This window comes from Leishmania martiniquensis, chromosome 32 (assembly GCF_017916325.1).
Source record: "Leishmania martiniquensis isolate LSCM1 chromosome 32, whole genome shotgun sequence".
Classification (NCBI taxonomy): domain Eukaryota; phylum Euglenozoa; class Kinetoplastea; order Trypanosomatida; family Trypanosomatidae; genus Leishmania; species Leishmania martiniquensis.
In genome coordinates this window covers 299,076-321,284 of record NC_090167.1, presented here as the reverse complement: position 1 = coordinate 321,284, position 22,209 = coordinate 299,076, and the positions used below count along the sequence as shown (strand labels likewise).

The following is a 22,209-nucleotide window of genomic DNA, read 5'->3' as shown; positions in this document are numbered from 1 at the left end:
GTGTGCTAATAAAATGAATTCTTCTCTTTCCGTGCCGATTTAAGTCAGATGTGTGTGTGTGTGTATTACAAGGAAAGGAGGGGGAGAGAGAGCCGCTCGCCCCCCTAGGCTTTTTTCCGTTCGTGTAATGGGATGAGCCGCACCGATCGTTGGTGCAGTCGCCCGCTTAGCTTCTTCTTTTCTTTGGCGTTGCCGTTTGCGTCGCTTGCGTGTTGCGCTTCTTTTCTTCGCTCAACTCAAAAGCACGCGGCAGATGTGAAACGGGCTAAAAAAAAGGCGCCAGCGAACAAGTGAGGAATGGCAAAAAAGGGGGAAGGAAATCCTGTCTAGAAAAGGAGGGGGTGGCGGAGCACTCGAGAAGCAACAGAGCGGCCGTCAGGTCTTTGTCTGCCGCTTGTATGATTTCTTTTTTCGTTTCACCTGTTGCCTCGGTGTCGTCCTTCTTCGTAGAATAGCAGAGGCACACCAATGAAGATGACGAAGGTGGCGGGAGGGGCATGACCAACACGCACGCAGCAGGTGCGGAACGCGAAGTCAAGTCAGGGGAAAGAGAGGGGGATGAAGAGACAATGTAACGGGGGAGGGGGGACGCTGTTAAACGAAGCATTGACGTTTTCGCGGCTCCTCATAGATTTTGCCTTTCACTTTTTCCAGTGTACGTTTGGACGCTTCGTTTGTCATCGCTTGCTGCCTCCTCCTTTCTCTCGATGTGTTTCTTAGCTCGAGCGATGTGCTTCACCATCTTGCGCGCCGTGCCATCATGGGGGTTCTTACAACTGAAGTTTCACAACGGCTGTACGCATCTTCTCTGAGAGCTTGCACAAAGCCGCGCGAATTTTGCTTCTCTTTTTTTGTTGTATTTCCTTTCCAAATCGGCTGCTTTCATGCTTGTATGTGTGCGTGAAGAAAACAGGGAGCCGCGGCTTGCCTGCATGACCGCGCGAATGTTCGCGTGTGCGTGTGTCTTTACACCTACTGCATAGCGTGCTTAAAGAAGGTTACCAAGGCTCCTCGGTCATGCACGGTTGCCCACGCACGACATCAGTCGCCATCAACTCGCTGATTGCCGATCAGAGAAGCACTTGTGCCCCTTCATCTCTAGCGAGTGGCGCAGGGGTCTACTCACAGCCACACACACACACACAAACATGAATATGGGCATTGGCGTACACAATTACAGGCAATCATCCTTCTCTTTTTTCGCTCCGAATTTCGCCCCGATACAGCATTACCCCGTGTGATCCTATGCATTACTTTACTTTGCCTTTCTCGGGCACGTAGCACGCGCTACGATAGTCCCACACCACAGTCGTCCTGTTCCCCGTCATTCTCTGCAAGCATTTCCGTTGCGGCCCCGGTGGCGCCCCTTTGGTCTCGTCGGTAGCGCCATGCGGCCGAGCCGCGTGCCGTACATCGCTTCCGGGCACCGAGGCGAGGCGTAACTTCACGAAAACCAACCGAACAGCACGCTCAGCCTTCCCCACCACTCCTCAGTTCAGAAGGTTATCAGCCGCGGAGGTTGTGAGGGTAGGGAAAACGATAAACCATGTGAATGAGTGGTGCGCGCCGGCGCCACTAACCCACGCTCGAGAAAGGGAGGAAGGGTAAGGGTACTCTCGAAAGGACAGGGTTGCGGGAGCCATTCTCCGCAGTTCATCATCCCCCGCGCGGATCTGCCGCTTTTGTTGGCTTTACGACAAGAGCGGTCTGTTTTTTTTTCTTTCACGAGAGATGGGCGAACATGGACAGGAGGAGGAGAGAGGGAGAGAGGAGGGGGGGCCGCCACGTTGCCGCAGCGCATGTTTCGTATGGATGCGCCATCGAGCGTGAATGCTCAGATGCGATACATTCCTGACGATGTGCGCGTTGGTATGCGCACTCGAAGCCGAGCAGTGAGGCCGCTAGGCACGCGGCGAGCGCATGCAGGAATCGAGCGGTGGACTTGTTAACGAGGTCGGTATTCCTCAGCCTACCAAGAGCGGCTGGAGAGCGGGCCGGTTGAACGGGGAACAGTTGACAGAAAACAAGAAAGCGGTGAAGGGAAAGAAAGAAAAAAAGATGGGGAGGAGAAAAACGCGGATGCGCCGATGAGCACGAGACGGAAAAACGTCTGCGCCACGGCGGAGAAGAAGAGTAAAGGATATGTAAGCAGCGGTACACACACACACACGCATCTGTCCGGCGGATGCGTTGACGGCGCTGTACCAAAGAAGATACACATACACACATAGAGGTGTCAGCGAAAGCGCATAGAAAAAAACAGGAGTGGGCACACACACAAAAAAAGAGTCACACACACACCCGCGCGCATATGGAGGCACATGGTGGTGCGGAGCGATCAAGCGGGTTCCTCCTTCACCCTACCCCTTGCTTGCCTCCTGAAGACGTCTAACACAGGGAAGCGAGAGAGGAGTGCATCGCGTGGACAGAGAAGAAAAAAAAGCATCTGAGGGTGATGAGAACAGGGGGCACGAGATGCAGGTGGCGTTGCGCATCACGACGCATCCCTTCATCCCCGTATCCGCCGGACTCGCTTTCACTAACTAGAGCAGTGCGCACGTATTTGACAGCATGATAAGGGCACACACGCATATACACACCGGCACCAGCACAGGAAGGCGATCCGCATAGCGGCGTGGTAGTACCAAACGTAAAACGATATATATATATATATCAAGACGGTGCGCGTGTGCCGAGAGATCCCATCGCTTTTCTCTTTGCAATGAAACCGAAATCCGAGCCAAAAGCCCACATCGACGAAGGGCGGCTCAGGCGGGTAGAGTGGCACGGCACGGGCTGAGCATATATCTCATGTTAACTATGAAACGGATGAGGTAAGTAGAGAGGGCTTGCGTGAGGACGATCCCTCACTCGGCCCTTTCCATAGCTGCAACAGGAAAAGTAGCAGGGGAGTCACCGAAGCATTGTGGCCACCGTTGAGCCTATCTTGTACAGCTGAGAAGGAGTCCATGACCCTCCACGCAATCAGGAAGGACGAGCGTCCATCATCGGAAAGGCGAGGGAAGCAAGTTGGTAACACAGACACATGAGCCTTGCTCAGGATGAGGCAGTATTCGGTCCCGCGTCCGTGGAGCGTCGCACCAGGAACTGTGGCGCAGACGCGAGCACGCTTGCTAAGAAAAAGAAGGAAAAGTGAGGCGAAGGTCATCGAATAAGGCGTTGAGGGGGGGTCGAAGCAGACGAAAGCGATGAGGCTCTGCAGGTGAGGCGGGGGAAGGGAAGGATGAGGCTCGGTGGTCAGGCGACGAGGATACGTGGGGCTGCTTTCTTTACATGAATGAAACATGAGCGAAAGGCTGCGAATATCGGGCTAAAGGTGTAGGCAGAGAAACGGGTGAAAATGCGAGAAGAGAGCCCCTTTCCCCTTCCCCTTTCCCTCCCCCCTCTCAGTACGCCGCAAACATTCCACGGGGGCGGGATGAGCTGCCTCGAGGGCAGAGGCGAATAGGAGGCTGGCGATGGTATAGTGTCCTGTATTGAGAAAGGAGAGCTGTCGCGCGATAAGTAGAGGCGCCTTCGCTACCGTATACAAGAGAACGTGCGTGTGCGTGAGTGTTTGGCGATAATCGGGAAAAGTAAGACGACGGCAGGTGCCGCAGGCTGCAACGTGTCGAGAGGATGCCAAGATGAAGATGAAGATGATGAGAGAGGTGAAGAACTTCAAGATGCTATCCGGCACAAGCATAACGAACGGACAAAGAAAATGAAAAGAGGCACTCCTCAAAGCGAACGCGACGTTCATCAAAGAGGTCTGTGCGCTTCCACACACATATGTGGGTGTGCGGATGTGTGGGGAACACGAGAGAGAGGGGGGAGGGAGAAGAAAAGGAAAAAAAGCAAACAAAGAGGAAGACCGAGGAGAGGAGATAGCGAAAAAGGTGGAGAAGACGACCGAAGTGGGCGCGGAGGCTGCAGGAAGGAATGGGCGAGAAGAAGGGGTCTGTGTGGTGGTCACGCGCCCCGCCCTCAGGCAACAAGAAAATGGTAAAAGACAAAAAAGGCAGATAAGGCGGCAAGTCCGCGCGCGTCGATCAAAACTGGACGGCGTGCGGAAGTCGAAGGCGGAGGAGCCGGCGGCAACTGTGTGTACGTATGTGTGAGTGCCTGGGTGTGTTTGTGAGTGGGTTTGTGTGTGTGTGTGTGCATGCCTGCATGTGTGCGCGTGAGGCATCGGCTACACGCCTGCAGACTCCTCAACACGCACCATGTTTTGCACACACACACAGAGGAGCGAGATTGGCGTGAATTCTCAGAGAGGGAGAGAAACAGTGGAGTGTGAACTAACACGCACACACACACACATTCACGCATGAAGTGCCTGTCCAATGTCACTCTAGCGCTCACCAAACTCGCAGCACACACACACGGATACCCTCACACAGAATGCCGCCAAGCACACACACACACGCTCACACATAGGCGCACCTGCGCGCATGCGCAGAGACGAGAATCTTGGGATGCCTTCATGGAGAAAAGAGACGACGACAAACGGTGAGACACTGAAATAGTTTGTTCCCGCGTCGCAGCATTCCAAAAGAGCGTACGCGCAGGCATTCGCACGCACACATACAGAGAGACAAGGCAACGATACGAAGGGTGGGGGCCACGTTTCAGTTCACGGCGGTCTTTTCGTTTCTCTTTCCTTCTCCAGTATTTTTTTCTTTAGTGGCATCACTTATAAAGAGAGGGAGACATAATTCCTTTAAAAAAAACCCATCCCATCACCAGTATTCATTAGAGACAGAGAAAGGGAGAGGGCGATGGAAGGAAGAGAGGATCTAAGAGCGCGACGAAGAGTTGAGCCACCATGCTCACCTTTGTGTGTTTGTGCGCGCGCACACACACAATCACCTCCGGCATTGCTCCTCTTCCAGTCTGCCCCCTCCCCCACACCTTCCCCTCTTGCCCCTTTCGTTTCCCTCGCTCGTCTCTTTCGCTATCAACACGCCGACGTCTCCCATCAGAGAAGAGAGCACGACAGTGCACAACGACAACGAGGGGAGAACATAATAAAAATCGGTCGCCGATACAGTTTGGCGAGTGTTCGCATACTTACACACATACACACCAGAATAACAGACGCTTGACAGCACGGCCGCTATGACTCTCACCGCAACGACAACGGAAACGGACAAGCACGCACATTCATGTGCGCACCGACGACCGCGGGCGGGAGGAAGGGTAGAGAGGTTCGGCAACACATATGGCACTTCCCCCTCCCCTCCCCCAACATACCATCAACACTTGCGCTAAACCCAAGGAGCAAGTAGCGAAAATAAAAAAAGACGAGGTTGTCACAAAGGAAAAACGAGAGCGAGAAGCCATCATATATGTATCGCTATGATGATGGTGCGCTAGCGAGCGGGTGAGGACTTACGATTCGTTTGCCTTCTCCTCGACCGCTTTCTGCTCCCCTTCGGTGGTGTCATCTCGAGGCCCTTCGACAAAGATGACGTTCGACTTCTCCTCATCGCACACGCCCCCCTGGCACTCCAGGAGCACCTTGACCGAGGTCGCCACGTCCTGCAGGAGGACTTCGAAGGAGCCGTCCTCGGACTTGGTGACGCGATCCGGGTTGACACCCTTACTGTTGAGGTAGGTCATCACCTCTGTGTCCTCGTATGTGCTGCAGCCGGTGATCTTAATGATGCGCGACGGCACAGCCCTGCTGCGCTGACCCGGGCTGCGATGGCGGGAGGCCGTGAAGTCATACTGCACCGTCTCGGGGTCGAGCGGGTCTCCCTCGTCCGTGCACGGGTACCGCTCCACGTAGTTGGGGAAGAGCTTACCGCTGACCTGGCCGCCCACGTACGGCACGCGGTGCATGAAGGTCACGATGGCCAGCGCGTCGTCCGGCGAGGCGGCCTTCACCGTCAGAATCTCCTTCTTGTTCTGGTTACGGCGAATGGCCGCAACGCCGCCAAACGCCTCCATCAGCGTGAAGATGGACTGCAGTGGCTCGGTCACCGGAACAAGAGTGACGCTGACAAAGACCGTCGGCGGCTGGCCAAAGGGCTGATATTGCATGTAGTTCATGCGCGGCATCATGTTGAGGGGACCGCGAACCATACCGCCCCGCTGGGCTAATGGCATGTAGGCGGCCTGCATAGCCATAGGGTCAAAGCCATAGCCACCGCGGCCACCGCGTCCGCGAGCGCGAGCGCCGCGTACCATACCGGCGCCACGAACGCCACCTGGAAAGCCCACGGTGACGCTCATCATGTCCATTGCGGGGTTGGCGCCATACCAGGCATCCATCGGCTGTGGCTGCATCATGCCTGGGCCAGGGTTGTTGAAGACCGACATCTGCGGCTGCTGCGGAGGCATGTGCGGCATCTGGGGCATCGGATGCGGCGGCATCGGCTGAGGCATCTGCGGCGGCTGCTGAAGCTGAGGGACTGGTATATGAATCCCGGGCTGCTGCGGCATAGGGGGCTGTTGGGGCATCGGAGGCATCTGCTGCGGCTGCGGAGGCATCTGCTGCGGCTGCGGAGGCATCTGCTGCGGCGCAAACAGATTGCCATTCTCAAATGCCGAAGACTGCAGCACGCCGCCGCCATTGCTGTTCAAAGGGGTTGGGCTGCTGCTCGGGAGCCAGTTCGTATACTGCATGGTCATCTTGTTGCCGTTGTTAAAGATGTTGCGGTTGTTCAGACTCGACATGACGCGCTCCGCGGCGAAGCCGTCCGGAAACTGCGCCACCACAGACGTCTCCTGCGGGTTGCTGGTCGGGGTGATTTGTATCGCGTTGCACGACACGCCAACGCTCTGGAACACACGGCGCATGACATCCTCCGTGACGGGCTGCTGGATCTCCGACACACGAATGCTGATGGTGTTAGTGGGCTGCTGCGAGAGGCCGCCAGCGCTGCTCACGCGACCGCCACGACCACCACGACCGCGCATGATGACCAAAACGAGTGTTACGTGGGAAAAGAGAGGGCGGGGTGAGGGGTTGGGGATTCAAATCAACAATGTGGAGGTGGCGAGGAGCGCTGCGAGAGCGATAAGGCTAGAGTGACGAGGAGAAAAGCAAGAGACTGCATACAGGAGGTGCAGCGGTAGGGCAGTGACAAAAATGTCATTGGTGAAACCCGTGAAAGCACCGCAAGGAGCAGATTTTAGTAATGGCAGATATGAGGAATGATGAGAGAGCAAGTCAGCGAAAGTGCGAAGTCAGGCATGAATGGAGAGCGGAGACAGGACGTGCGGTAGTGAGAGCAAGAGAGCTGCGCGCGAAAAAGGGGAAAGGCTGAGATGCATGCGCCGCTGCATGACGACGCAGTGCCTCTTCCCCCGCCCCTCCCTCGGATCTGCCCCCCACTGCAACCCACCAGCGCATGCAAGCGCCTCCAGGAAGAAGCCACTGAGGGAGCGCAGGAATCACGTTGGGTGTGGTCCCTGCAGCACTCACGTTCCGCTCGGAGCCGCGCTCCATGGCACTACACATATGTCTGAGATCGAGGAGAGCATACGACATGCGAAAGTCAAAGAGAGATGGATGCGCTAACCGTTGACGAGCTGCTCACTGTGAGCGTGTCTGCCCACGCCTTCTGTGCCAACGGCTCCCCGCCCTCTTTTCTTCACCACTCCCCTCCTGTGTGTGTGAATGTGTAGGGCATGAAGAGAGCGCGTCACGAAAGCGAGAAGAGGGGCACGTGCAGAATGCGCCAAGATAGTACGCACAGCGAGACAGCTGAGGGATGAATAGCTGGCGGGGCTCCAGGACGAAAAAAATGAGCGTCACGGGTCGGGGGCACAGAGGCACACGACAGCGCGCTGAGAAACAGCGAGTGAAAGGAGACGCAACACAGAACGGAGACCGGCCAGCAGCACGAGCCACGCAAAAAAGCGAACGAGGTACTGAACAAAAGCATGGAAGAGCAGCGGAGGAGAGACGCCCGCGTCATGCCGAAGCAACGACTTTTCATAGAAACGTCCCACACCCGGAGGAGCGCCGCCTGTGTGGGGCAGCACCCTTCCAGCAGTGTCTCTTTTCCTCCCCCCGCCCTCCCTCTCTGAGAAGCTGTATGGCGCTGATCACGAGGGCTTTTCGCCGGCAGATGGAGCGATAAACTGGGAAAAGATCGCGCGAAAATTCGCCTCGGTAGGATCGCTGATTCCACCAATCGACACGCCTGCAGATTGGTCGTCGTTGTTCAGCTCAGCGAAGTCGGTCGGCATGGATGCGACGAAGTTGTCCACCGTGTTTTGAGCGGCAATTTCAGCACCGTCAGCAAGCCACAGCGCCCCGTCTGTCGAAGTGGACGCGACGAACTCATGAACCGTACCTTGTCCCACTAAATCGCTACCGTCCACGCGGCTTGGCGCGGTGGCGCTGGAAGTCTGGAAGGTGCAGCCGTCATGCAGGGGCGTGGCATTGTAGGCGACCGTCGCCTCAACACCCGTCGCAGTTGGTGACGAGACGGCACCCGCCGCACGGTTCGACTGACTGTCCCGCGCCCACGACGAGGCTGCCACGGCACCGCTGTACTGGTCCTTCAGCTGCGCCGCAGCCTGGGAGGGGGCGTCGTCGCAACTGTCAGCTGAGGTGATGCGATATGCCTCCTCCCAATCGCTAAACGGGTTCGCGAAGCTCGGGTTCGTGCTACGCATGCGCGACGCACTCTCCAGGCTCCGGCGCTCGCGGCAGAACTTGCGCAGCTCCTCCTCTGCCTGCATCTCCTCCTCCTGCGCCCACGGTTCGCCAGCTTGGGCTGCCCGGAACTCCTTCTCCTTTAGGTGCTCAGCCATAACCATCTCCTCCTGTTTCTCACTCAGGTAAGACTGCACCTGCAGTTCTGCGTCGCTGAGGAGGAGGTCCTCGGGGGAGGGGCCGGGCTCGTCCGCCCCCATGAGCGCCACGCGACGGCGCCACAAGCGACGGCGGACAACACACAAGGGCGTATGAGTCTTTTTGAAAGGCGCCAGAACGTGCCGGTGCAAAGCACTGTCGGAGGCGTCCGCTTTTCCACTGTCGGCGGGCCTCAGGAACTGCTCTCCATAGCGCCAGCCAGCGATGTCAGTGCCATGTGGGTGCTCCCTGTACACCTCCCAGAAGCCCACCCACCTGTAGCCAGCGGGTAGCGACACCGTAAGGATGCGACGGGCTGCCCACTGCGGATCGGGAGCCTGGGGAGAAGGAGGGTTCACAGAATAAAACGCGGCCTCGAAGTCGGCTGGGTGGGCCCCGCAGAGGCGACGCGCCGGCGGTACGAAACAGAAGGCCGGAAGGTCGCTCAGGAAGCGGCTTGTCCCCCATCCTAAAACAGGATACCAGCGCTGGTTCTCCCACATCTCCACCCAAAGTGTAGGGCCCGGTCTCACCGCGGACTCGAACGGGGCGCTGGTATCAGAGGACGACGTACTTCCGTTGCGGGGTAGCGTGTTCGACGCCTCGGGCCATTCCGCGCTCATTGGCACCGTTTCGGGCGCACCCTGTGACATCCTCCGGCGGGCTTGTAGCTGCCACTCTTGTAGGTGTGTTTGTATGTGTGCAGAACGGTCGTCGGCTACGTTGACGCGTTTGCTTCGGGTTGCGTCGGTCTCTCTTCGACCGACGTCTTCGCCTCGAGGCGAGTCTAGCACCACCAATCAAGATGAGTCGCGCCTACTTGGCCAAGGGAAGTACGGCAGTGTCCTTTCCTACGTGAAGGCAAGCAGAGCGATGCGGCAGCGCGCAAGGCGGCGTTGATGGCAAGGACAGGTTTGAGAATGGGGAGAGGAGGAGGAGGGGGGAGGGGCTTGTGAGCAAGAAAGCGCGTGCCTGATATGGAACGCTGCGGGGTGTCCAGAGGCACGAGCGGAGGGAGGGTAGAAGCAAAAAAGCAACTTGTGCTACGCTGAAGGAAATAAAATGGCGGTAAAAATAATAGTTGAAACGCAGAAGCGACAAAAAAACAGAAGAACCTCAGTGGCGTCAGTATGCTGCTACGAGGTGCTCACTCAATGATTGAGAGACGCAAGCAGGGCGGCGCGAAGGGCCCGGGGGGAGGGAGGGGGGCTGACACGGAAGGGGTGGGGGCGCCAGCGAAGGGGAGGTAAAAGGAGGAGAAGCGAGAAAGAAATTAAGCAGCGCATGTCGAGGGAAAGACACGCGCAGAGAGAGGAGAGGCGCGGGGAGCATTCATAACGAGTAAAGGGAGGGGGGTGAGAGCGGTCCATCTTGCAGACGAGACGGCTATTCCCTGAAAGAGAAGAAAAAGAGAAATGCTCAGCGGGACTGTCTGTGCATCCGCTGACCACCTGTCGTTCGGCCTTTACTTTTCTTTTTTATCCGTTGCGAAGACCTCTAGTTGTGTGACGCTGAAGATAAAGGCTTTCACCACCCCACGCCTTTCCCAAGTAATCAGATGAGACTGTCTCTAGGAACGCGTGGCGGCATTCCCCTCCCCCTTACACGGGCCGGCGCTAAGCTCCTGAGAACATTTCAAGCTTCCTCGAAAAGGTCAAGACGCAATTACTGGCGTCTGCCTCTGCCCCTTCGTTTCACCTTAGGGTCGTTTGCAGCTGTCTCTCTCTCTGTGTATAGACGCACTCCCTCCGTTGCCTCTGCCGTTTTGCTGTTGCTTTCGCGCTCACTCCTGTCCAGCCACCAGTGCGCTTCACGCAAGGCGAAGATTTAGGGCCACATAGAGGCGTGAACTGCATGAGCGCACGTGCACCTATGCGCATATAGCCCAGCCGGGCATGAGTGCGGTTCGCCCCTTAAGGCTACTGGTGCGACCGACCCGCTGCACGTCGCCGTAGGGATGCCATGGCATACCCACATTCATTAAGAGAGTCGAGCACACGGCGACGCGAAGGCGCATGCACACGAGAAGCCAAAAGAAGATGCGGTACAAGGGAACCGCAAAAAGACGCGAGCGCGCCGCGTCAAAGAAGCGTGAGCCCTCCCAACTACCTCCTCACACCTGTGCGTGTCGAAGCGACACGCACTTACAAAGATGCACTCAAACACCGGAGGCGGGAGAAGACACGCCCAGCCACACAGCACCTGTGCCCGTTACTTGAGAGAGGGAAAGAGCCGTTCACCCACACACACGCGGAAAGAGAAACAGAGGCGCGCCAGCAAAAACAAAGGGAAGTTCAGGCACGCAAAGGTGCACACGCGCACAGATCACCGAAGACACACATATACACACAGACGCAGACACAATCGCCTCACCCCCGTGAGGCTCGCGAACCGATAAAAAAAAAGAAGGGAAAACGCAGCGCGACGAACTAAAAATCCCTCTGTAACAAAAGCGAACGCTCACAGAGAAACACAATCAAACAAGAGAGAAGAGCTGCCGTGAAAAAAAAAGGCGCACACGTCAACCGCCGTCCACAACGCAAATAGGAAAAAAAACGTAATCGGCACACTTCGCACACTTCCACGCAGAACGAGAAGGAAAACCTATCCACCCTCGACACAGCGTCGACAGCGCCATCCATCACAGAGAACGGAGAAACGGACAGGAGAAAGTAACCGCGAATAAGTAGTAGAAGAGGAAGCGAACAACAAAAACAAAGAAAAAGAGGAGGGGAAGAGGAGGAGGGGTGGTCGAGAACCTTCTCGTACACGCGCGCACGCACAACAAAACGAGAGAGAGAAAAGGGGGGCAAACGAGCACAATAGAAAGGGCAAGAGAGAGAGATGGGGGAGGGAGGCGAAAACGGCGAAAGAGAAGAACGGGAGGATGGCGCAGGTGAGGCGTGAGGCACTGGAAGAGGGGGCAGCGAAGAGGAATGGGGTCAAAAACACTTTGAACAACAACGAAAAAGGGAAGATGAACAAGGAGGCGCGCAGGCACGCACCATCGAAGTGAAGAAGTGTGCCGACCTATACACACACACAATAAAGAAAAAAATACTGCGCACCACTGTGCACACACGTACCGCAGCACACACCAACCAAAGGAAGGACGCGTGCATCTGGATGAGAAGAGAGTCGAGAGGTACCAGTCGTAAACAGAGGAGCTCCAGCATTAGCAGCAGCAGCAGCAGCAGTGCCGAAGAACCGCCTCTGCGCTGGGCATCATCTACATCAGCGCCATTTTTCTTTTTGCTTCTCGCAAAGGAGGAAGTGAACGTACAAACAAATAAAAAATGTTTTTGTGTGAGTGGGTAGGTGAAGGGGATCTGCTACACGCGTGTGGAACGGCCCCATCGACAAAAAGATGGAACAAAAGGCAACACCATCACTTGCGGTCATCACAGACGATGCTGAAGCTCTTTCCTTCCCACACACCACACACCCCGTTCTCGTGACCGTCAGGTCTTTCTTCGGCAAGGTTTTAATCGAGCAAGCCCACCCAGGCAAACGCTCTCTCTCTTGGCGGGTGCCACCGCAGTCGGACTCCATGGACCGCTGGCCCACGCTCCGAGAGGACGTCAGGCAAACCCTTTTCTCGCTGCCAATGACAAAGCATTTCTGGGAGCAGCCGGAACAAGCACCCACATCGGAGGGAGGTCGGAGCTGCTTATCACTGATCATCGCAGTAGCCAGTTCTGCAACGTCGTAGGGAAATCCAGCGACGGCGAGAACGTTTGTGCCTTCCATGCGATGGGCAACATGCCAGCTCAAGTCGCACATATAGCATGGAGGCCTCACGGGCGGCCGGTCTGGAGAGCCAGAGTCGCCTTGAGGAGGACGGACTGGGCGGCCGCCGGCATGACGAAAGCGACTGGGATGCCACTTGAGGGGGCAGGAGCAGGGCGGGCGGAGCTTGAGGCAGGGGCCGTGCTCAGGTGACAGCGTGGCTGCATGGCTGTAGCGCATGTTTTCTACCGCTACTTGACACCCACACCGTGGACTCGTGACGGGCTGGGTAGCGTGAGGTGAGACTCGTGTTTCATGGTCGCATCAGCACCTTGACGAAAAAAGGGGGCATACATGCGAGCACGTTTGGCATGTACTCCCAGGGCACAGAGATACACACAGGCGTGCGGTCCAGTGGTATTACCCGCGCCCACTGCGCCTACGCGTGTGTCCACGTCTGTGTAGGGGTGCATGTGACGTCGTTGCTGTCGTCTCTCGTCTTGCTGGGGAAAGAGATGGAGAGGCACAGAGAAGGTCTCGCACACACACACACACAGCTAAAGAGGGGTGGGGGGCACGGCCAAAGTTGAGGCGGAGAGGAGCGAAAAAGAAAAAAAGAAGCCGAGAAACATGCAAGCACAAACAGCAATCAGAAGACATAAAGAGCACATCCACTGAGGCATACACACCCTGGGGTGTTGTGGTCGACGACTCACCTTGCGCACCCTTGCGCTCTCCCTTTCTCTTCCTCAGCTGAACGCTGGACCCCTGTTCTCCCACACGCTTTTGCCGACGCCATACGTAATGAGGTAGCGCTGCAACACCTTTGCCACATGCACTCGCCCACACACACACACAGGACCATCTCTTCTACTTTTTTTCCTTGGCATTCCGCATCGGCAACTGCTCACCTCCGTGCAACTCAACAGGACGCGATGGAAGTGAAAGCACAAATCAAGAAAGGTGCAGAGGAGAACCGCCAGACAGGAGAGAGACGAGGGAAGGAGAGGAGCCACGAGCAAGAGAAGACTAGCATCGGCATGAAGAGGGCAAAAAAGGGGAACTCTATAAAACACTCGGCACGGAAAGAAGAAAGAAACAGATCATCAACAGACATGGCACATTTTCACGCAGGAGGCTATAAAGCAATGTCACGCAGCATAAGCAGCTGCGTCGGCGAGTGGATAATGAAGGGAGGGGGAGGCGCTTTCATTGGCGAACGCAGTGCAGCTGCTGCACCTTGAACATCGCTCCCTGAAGATGCATGCACCAGGTCTTAAATAAAAAATACTGTTACATGTCATGTGCACTTGTGCCCGTCAGCCCCCACAGTGCGCTGCCTCTCATCCTCAACCCTCGTGCCTTAGAAGCACATCGATGTACAAAGATCGAAGAAGCGCTTGTGGCCGTTGCGTGCAGCTGCACACCAAATACCTCTTCCCACGGGGACGCCTACATGAATAGGCCCACGAGCCTTGCCTTCTGATGCCGTCATGGGGATGTCTGGATAAAGGGAAGCGGGGAGAAAGGGCGAAAGACGCGGCGGGGAAGGGCACGCACGACGAGCACACAGCATAAAACAGTGTGTGTGCATGTGTGTGGAGCCGGTAAGGTCGCATGTAAGGAGAAGCAGAAGGGCAAGGCAAATATGTAATAGAGGAGCTGCACATGCACACATACGCACACTTATTTACATATATATACTCGTATCGGCTAGATCGCACCAACAAAAAAGAAAAACTCCAACGACAACAGACGAGTTCGGCAGGTTACGTAACGGGAGGGGGAATCGAAGCCTCAGTGGGGTGAGGGGTGGGTGGTGATGACGCTGGCGCGCACAGCTTTAAAAAGAAACGTTTGCTCAGCCTCTCGCTTCGTCCGACCGCCGCGAAACGCCTCAGTTAGCTACCGAGTCGGTGATGCTACCAGCCGCTTCGGCATCACATCCCGGAAGAGTGCCTCTAGCCGCATTATGTACGCATCATAGACAGACTTCTCCACCCACGTAAACCACTGCACAATATCAAGCAGCTCGAGCTCTAAGAGATTTAGTTCCGCATTCACCACACCACCAATGCTAGCGTAGTAGGCATTGCTGTAGTAAGAGTCATCGCGCAACTTCACGCTCAAAGTCATGGCAGTGATGTAGAGCCTATGGACATTGCGGAGAGTGATCGGAATTTTGGTTCTGCAGACATACCGATCCATCAGCACGATGGCTAAGACAAAGCACTCCTCGCTGCAGTTTGAGTATTTAGCGAAGCGTCGCACGTAGTCCCAGAGGGAGATGCTCGGGACGCGGCTGCTGTGAAAGCATGAGCGAATGTGCTGATCCAGCTCTTGGCTTAGGTCACAGCGGTATTGCAGCGCAAGCGCGCACAGCTGAGCTAGCGGGGGCATCTCCGGTGGGGCGACGTCTACAGGGGCTACAATGGGAGCCGGGTCGGCGCCGACGTCTAGAATACTACAGCTGCAGGGCACAGCAGCGCTATAGTGCGCCGACGCAGCAGGCACACCGCCTCCTCTAAAAAGAAGCGAGCTAGAAAAAGATTGTCCGTAGTAGCTCATTGCCATCGGCGGGGCCGCGGCTGTAGTCGCAGCCTCACCGCCATTGTCGCGCCCCGCTGCATCCACGGCAGTGTGGTAGTCGCCGTTCTCTTCCGCAGCGGCGCCGCCACCGTTCATGTTCGAGTGGTAGCGCACCACCGTCTCATCCGTCATTACGGGTATCGAGATCATCTTTTTCAACGCCTGCCTACGGCCACTGGAAGCGCTAGCCACAAAATCGTCTCGATGCCAGTCAGCCTACACCGTTGACTGCTTTGACCTGCACAGCGCAGAAGCCTGCCGTCGCTCTCACTACTCTCTCGCGCACAGATCCGTTTGCTTGCGGCCCTCTGTAAGAAGAGAGAGAGCACTAGCGAAGCGTAGAGGTGTCCCCCACCGCAAGGCCTTTTCGAACACACACAGCGAGAGAGAGAGATGGATGATTCACAGACGAACCTCCTACCAGGTGGCGCCTATCACACAAGCAAACGCAGTCAACGGTTCCGAGTGCTTGAGGAGCGGCAGTCAGGCTCGCCGTGCAGGAAACGGAGGGGGACGCACACACGCTACGACAAAAATGAGCGCGTCCGTGTCGGTCGCGAAAGAAGCCGATGGAGACAGCGAAGGGGAAAAAGAAGAGAGTGAGCAGCAGCAGCAGCAGTCGCAACAGAGTTGTTGCTGGACACGGACAGAGGAAAGACAAGAGAAGGCAGGCCAGCCCAAGAAATGGGGACAAAAATTACACCGAAGCGTTCGACAGCAAAGATACACACGCAAAGCGCCAAGGGCAAAAACGGTGAACAGCAACGACCACGAGAGAGAGGAACAGAAGAGAATGGAGCGCACAGGGACGCGCACAACATACACAAAAAGGTGGAAAGAGCGAAGAAGAAAAAAAACGACGTAGAAGGAGTGGGCTGTGCTCGAGGACGAGTAGAAGTGATACGCGAGATGGAAGCGGGAGCGGAGGAGCAAAGCCCCCGTAAAGGCGATAAAAAAAAGAAAAACGCTCAAACAGAATACACCCACGATTCTTTTCCTTCTCTCTTTCCCCGTCGACGCTCCCGAGCCTTGGGAGGACCTTAGGCGGTAGGCCGAAGGTCTCGAGACGGAGAGAGGAGAAAGAGACAAAGCACCGTCAGACGGAGGCTCGTACCACGCAAAGGCACACGCAACTCAAGCGGGAACACGTCGAGAAAGGGCACCACAACGGAAAAAGGGGGGAATGAAGAGGAATTGTAGAGTGAGCGACTTGGAGAGATGTAGGGAGGAAGAGGGAAGAGGAAGGGGGGAGGAGCGGCTGGACAAAGAAGCTCAGTTACGCTCTGCGCGAGGTTGCCTGGCTGCCGGAGTAGTGCTGGTGTTGAGCAGGCAGCGAGAGTCCGGAAAGAAAAAGGAATTCAGACGATAAATTGTATTCTCAGTCCTATGCATGCGCATGTGCCCCGCCACGAAATCCTCCTCAAGCGTATCAGTCGTGTAGTACGATAGTCAGCAATTCCTTTCCTTTTTCTCGATGCCCATGTGAAGAAAAGGATGAGGCATACGCGATTCGCCGGTTCGTATCCGCCAAAGGTGCGTGCGAGCGCCCTTATGCGCGCCAACTCCACCAACTCGATTCCAGAGCGTGTGTTGTTCTCTTAACGTCTTGGGCGACTTGGCCGTGAGCGCCGCAAATGAAACGTATGTGTGTGCGCGCTTCTCTTCCTCTCACAGTGTGTGTTTAGGGGGGTAAGTATGTGTGTCTTTACAGCCAAGCAGTGTACCCAAAATATATGGCCGGCACTCTTTTGCTGTTGTCGACGTATTCTTTTTTTTCTGTTCACCTTCTGATGTTTCGAAGGCAATCGATCTACAGACGACATCATATATAGATGTGTAGATGTGTGTGTGTATGAAGACATCAACGAGTAAAAACGCAGCGCAGAGAGGAGGCAAAAAGGAGGGGGAGGGTAAAGCCGTCGCCGTGATTGCATCGGCCACACGTCGGTCGGCAGCAATGGTGTGGCGACAAGGCGCGCGTTGTGAAAGAAAAAAACGCCATGCACCTGTCTGTGTGTGCGCGCCCAAGTGTATAGAGGCAGCGAAGGTAGAAAAGGGAGTGCGCAAGGCCAACTGCAGTGTCGTGCCGCGCGCACGTGAAAGCGCTCCGTTTTCTTTTGTGTCGCAGAGTGCCGAGAATGCGGAACGGCAGGAAAACACGCTGAGCGTGACGAGCAGCATGGCGGCCGCAGAATTCTTACACTCACACGCACAGAGGAAGACGAAGCATGGCGAAGGAGCAGGCAGCGAGTCTGGGGAGGGGGGAGTGGAGCAACAGGCAAGGATGAACGCCGAGAGAAAGAGTCAAAGGCGAAAAGTGAGGGGACGGCTGCGGTCCTGCTGAGTTTTGAATGTGGAAGCGGGAGGGGCACTTGGCGACCATTGGGTATGGCGGCGCACCAGCTTCAGTTGCGTGCGTGAGGCGGTGGTCACACCCAGCAGCGCAGCTTAGCGCCTCTCCCACGCGTAGACGTACAAGTGTGAATGAGGGTGCGGGGGATAAGTTATGCGCGTATGTGTATGTCTGCTGGTGCTAACGACCCTGATCGCGGGAGCCGCCAAGGAGGACAGACATGTATACATATTATATATGTATATATGTATATATGTCCGCACCAGCCGTCGGCAACTCAGGCACGCGAGAGGCACATCACTAGGGGGCTCGGGTGAGAGAAAGTGGTGGAGCGAGCGCTTATTATAAGGAGAGGGGCTGCGACACATCGCATTTCCTGCGGGCAGCCGACAGTGCGGCGTGAGCCAACAAGAAGCTGAGAAAGCGAGACCGATGGAAAGGGCGCAAGGAATAGAGAATCGAACAACTGCACGGCATCAGCGAGAAACGAAGTCGGCGCAAGCAGAGAGCGGGGGAGGAGGGAGGGAAGACCTCCGACTCGGGCGAAGTACACAAGACACACGCACAGCAGCCTCATCGAGGTTGTCGAAGAGCAGGAGGTGCACGGGGCGCATGAAAGGACATATTGAGCTGCGGTGCGACGTCGACGGCTGCGTATGTCCGACAGAGTGGGAAGGGAAACAGATAAGTAACTTGTGACCGAAATTCGGCCTGGGTCCTCGAGCGTCGGGATGAAGCAGAGGCGACTCATTAACTGCTCTCAGCCCTTTCATCGGTTCTGCGGCTTGGTCATCACGGTGCTGATGCACCTAGGGGCCCCGAGTTAGTCTTCTTGGTGTCATGACTTGTATCAGCCCTACCCAGATCCAGGAAACACAAGATCACAAGAAGTAGAAATGGAGAGGAGGACAAGCGCCCCACTCCCAGAGACACGCGAGGCCCGCTCGCTCGCCATGAATAGAAGAAGTGCAGGTAGGCACACACACAGAGAGAGAGACGGAGACAGACTCAGAAGGAGGACGGAGAAAGGAGAGGCGACCCAGGCGAGTGTGCCTAGGTGTGTGTGTGTGAAGAGAGAAGAGCAAAAAAAAACATAGATCCGTGAAGAAGCGAGTAAGACGGAGAGAGAGACAAAAAAAGCGACAAGAAGGATTGAGCAAGGCAATCGGAGGGAGAGAAACGGAAAGCACAAGAACTGATATGGCGAAGGTGGCAAAGCAACGCAAGAAAAGGGTGTTTCGGTTCCCTTCAGTGCACTAATTTGTTGTTTTTCTTCTTCGATTTTGCCGCTCCCAGTGTCCAAGAGAAGAGGTGGTCGATGCGGATCATCGCGACGTTTTCGGCGTTCTCAATCACACCGTGCGCCACAGCGCTGACGTCACGAGAGGGGAGGAGAGGTGAACAGAACAGCCTACACCTCTCACCCTTTTTTTTCGCCCCTGAGCTTCTCTTTATGAGCAGGTGCACCAAGCCGTAGCAGCGGCAACGAAAGCGCGGCAAACAAGAAGGCGCAGTGAGCCACGCGGTTTTACTCAACGTCAAGGCATACATTAAGGAGAGCACCAACGCGAGTCCGACCACTCTGCCGCCTCTCTCTCTCTTTTCGGCTGTTGTTAGTGCGCGCCTCATCAGCGCAAGCATCGATCTGGGCTGAGCAGCACTTAGGGGACGTTACCCGTGCCTTTCGGCGAAGAGGAGAAAGCGAAAAGCGAAGAGAGAATAATCATGGTAAAACGCACCACAATAGAGAGAAAAGTCGCCGTTACTGAGCTCCGCCGCGGTACCACACAAGAGGAAATGTACGCCACGCGACGCGCGCAGGCACGAAAAGAGACACACATACACACACACAGCGAGAGGTCGTGGTGTGCTTTCGCCCAACGACCTGCGCCCCCTGCGTGTACTCCGTCGCCTTTACAGCTGTAGCTATTGTAAAGGCTTTCGCTGTGACGTCTCATCCAGAGAAAGAGAACGGGGGCAGAGGCGTGCGAAGAGACGTGGGAGGGAAATTGGAGAGCAGGAAGAAAAAAGTGTGCGGGAGATGGGTGAGAGAGGAAAAGGAAACTCGTTGGGATACATGCGAATTACAGTGAGGTGAGGGGAGACTAGGGAGAAGGACGAAGAAGAGGGATGGGGGAAAGGGAGGAGTAGAACAGGAAGACGGACGACGGGAGACGGGGCGCAGTGTGTGCTGAGGTGGTGCCAGTGTGTACCATCAGTCTACACACTTGGTCCGGCTTGATTAGCTTTGCGTCTCTTTCTGCGCGAGCGCGCCCGCCTGTGGAGGGGGGGGCTTGGTCGGCAGCATCAATCACCAACATTCGCACTACCGTCAAACGCAGCAGCGGCAAGTAAAGGAGAAGTAACAACAAAAAAAGATGTATTACTCGGGTACAGGTGGCAGCATTGAAGGAACGGTGGATATGAGAGCAGGCAGAGCAAGCCACAGACACTCCGAGAGAAAAATACGGAATGCACAAAGAGATCCGACCCATGGCTTGGCATACATGCACATGGCCTTTTTTTGCCCGAAGGCTCGCTGCACTGATGCAGCCTTACACACACACAGAGACAAGAAAGCAGAGATACGAGCGCCCCGAGCGAGAGTACGAGAAGGAGACCGAAAGGGAAAAAAAGAGGAAACGGCAGAGAAAAAGAGAGAGAGAGAAGCAAAAAAAAGAGAGGAGGAGCGCGTAGAAAATAAAGAGAACGAAGTAGGGCACTGAACGGCGCCTTGATGTAAAGGCTGGAGGAAGAGAAACAGTTGAAGGAAACACAAAAAAGAGGGATGTGAGTAAATATATATATATATATATCGTTTTAAGAGATACGTCTGAAGCGATGGGGAGGAGGAAAAAGCGGTGAGCGAAGCGCCATGTGTGGCTTCTGCTCCTCCCCACCACCACCACCATGCAGCCCCTTTGTACTCCTCGCGGGCCCCTTTCCACACGCCCACCTCAATCGCTGTCGTCCTTCACTTTCCTTCAAGGATGCGGGAGCAAAGGTCAATCGAGAAGAGCGGAAAGGGTACGAAGGAGGGGGGAAAGGGGGGCCGGCTGTGGGTGAGCGGAGGAGCAAAGGAAAGAGCACACAACTGACCGAGTGGGACCGCGTTCCATCATCCACCCCTTTTTTCCTTCGCCCTGGCCCGCATGCCACGCACCACTCGTGCGCGCCTTACCACCTTATTCGCCGCCCATCTCAATCAGCTCTTGGCCAGATATGAACGAAGCAGACAAGAAGGGAGACAGCAGGGACGCGCCGAGTCGGGAGACCACTTTGGTGAAGCCAGACACAGAGACGTGAAAAAAAAAACAAAAAACACGAGCATCGTAGGCTGGGCAAGGTGACGGTGAAAGACAGGGCATTCGCCTACGAACATGCTTATTCACGAGAAGGGGGGCAAGATGAGAAGCGAGAAAAACAAAAAAGAGAGAAACGCGTAGGCAAAGAAGGTGTAGGTGGTGATTCAAAAAGGGGAGAAACAAAAGAGGGAGCGACGTTGTGCGCGCATCCGATGAGGGGGAGGGGGGTTAAAATACGCCGCGTGGAAGTAACGTTGCCTCTCTGCATGTGTGCGTGTCGGCGTGTCTTCGTTCACTCAGCCGCGTTTTGTTTTCTTGGGCTTCCGCACTATGATGCCTCACTATCCTTGTCGGGCGATTTACTACCTCGCCTACTCCCACACAGACGCACATGGCACGTTTGGCCACAGACGATACACATTAATACACATCGAACACAAACATATGCACATGAGAACGCGCTCTTCTGCATGGCGATAAAGGGCCTCACCAGCGCCGCCCATTTTTTCTCCTTGTTTGCCTGCAAATCTTCCGACGTTTAACGAGGAAGAAGAAAGGCAGAGTGGGGGCACGCGGGAGTGAAGGCGCAGATTCGACAGAGACTCTTCAGCGGCCAAAGGTTAAACAAGGAAAAACGTGAACGCCGCCAGTGAGAGAAAGCGACAAGACACAGAGACACAAGCGCGCGCTGAGAGGTGCGAACCGAAACGAGGAAGGGCAAACGTTTGCCACAAAGAAGCAAGCAGCTCCAACACCAAATCCTGAGAACGTAACTATCGAACATAAAAACGGTGACGGAAAAAACAAAGGCAGGGAGCAAGGGCGAAACCATGACCGATATTGGGCGCCTCCTGGGGGAGAGGAACAGAGGGGAAGAGAGAGCGTGGACACGAGAAAAGCACGTAAGACAGCGCTAGAAGGCACAGGGGGGGGATTTTCTAAGTCGAAGAACTGCGAAAAATGGGAGGGAACAGATGGGCGAGGGAGAGGAGGAGGAGGAGGAGGAGGGGGGGCGGCAGAGCAGAGAGACATATCGACAAGTGCGCCCACGCACATTCGTATGACGTATGGCACAGATCCTGGAGCACACGCAGAAAGAAAACAGCAGCAATGATCGAACATGAAAAGGAGAGGGGAAGAGCGGCAGTATGAGTGATAGAGAAGGGCACAAAGCTGATGAGCACCGACGGCGCATGCGCACAAAAAGGTCAAAGTAAACGAGTGATGCAGAGCGCGAGCAGCGATGCGGAAAGAAAGGCCACGGATGGTGGGAAAGCGCGGGTGTATGCAATCACTTCCCCATACGATAATCGAAAGCAAAAGTACGCATGCGCACACTCACGCCGACCCCACATACATACATATAGAGGGAGAGAGGGAGGGGGAGGAGGGGGGAAGATGGGGGCACATACATACAT

The 22,209-nt window shown here is 55.7% G+C and overlaps 3 protein-coding genes across 3 annotated transcripts; all 3 read right to left on the bottom strand.

Moving 5' to 3' along the window:
* Positions 1–5,394: 5,394 nt before the first annotated feature.
* LSCM1_01726 (uncharacterized protein) lies at positions 5,395–6,927 on the bottom strand (the record flags this gene model as incomplete). Its single annotated transcript, XM_067319326.1, has 1 exon — positions 5,395–6,927. One exon carries the CDS (start codon positions 6,925–6,927, stop codon positions 5,395–5,397), a length of 1,533 nt encoding a protein of 510 aa, XP_067175875.1.
* Positions 6,928–8,061: 1,134 nt separating this feature from the next.
* Positions 8,062–9,468, bottom strand: LSCM1_01725 (uncharacterized protein; the record flags this gene model as incomplete). Its single annotated transcript, XM_067319325.1, has 1 exon — positions 8,062–9,468. The coding sequence occupies one exon, from the start codon at positions 9,466–9,468 to the stop codon at positions 8,062–8,064; it is 1,407 nt and encodes a 468-aa protein (XP_067175874.1).
* Positions 9,469–14,449: 4,981 nt separating this feature from the next.
* On the bottom strand, positions 14,450–15,283 carry LSCM1_01724 (uncharacterized protein; the record flags this gene model as incomplete). The annotated part of the gene is made up of 1 exon (XM_067319324.1): positions 14,450–15,283. The coding sequence occupies one exon, from the start codon at positions 15,281–15,283 to the stop codon at positions 14,450–14,452; it is 834 nt and encodes a 277-aa protein (XP_067175873.1).
* Positions 15,284–22,209: the final 6,926 nt, after the last annotated feature.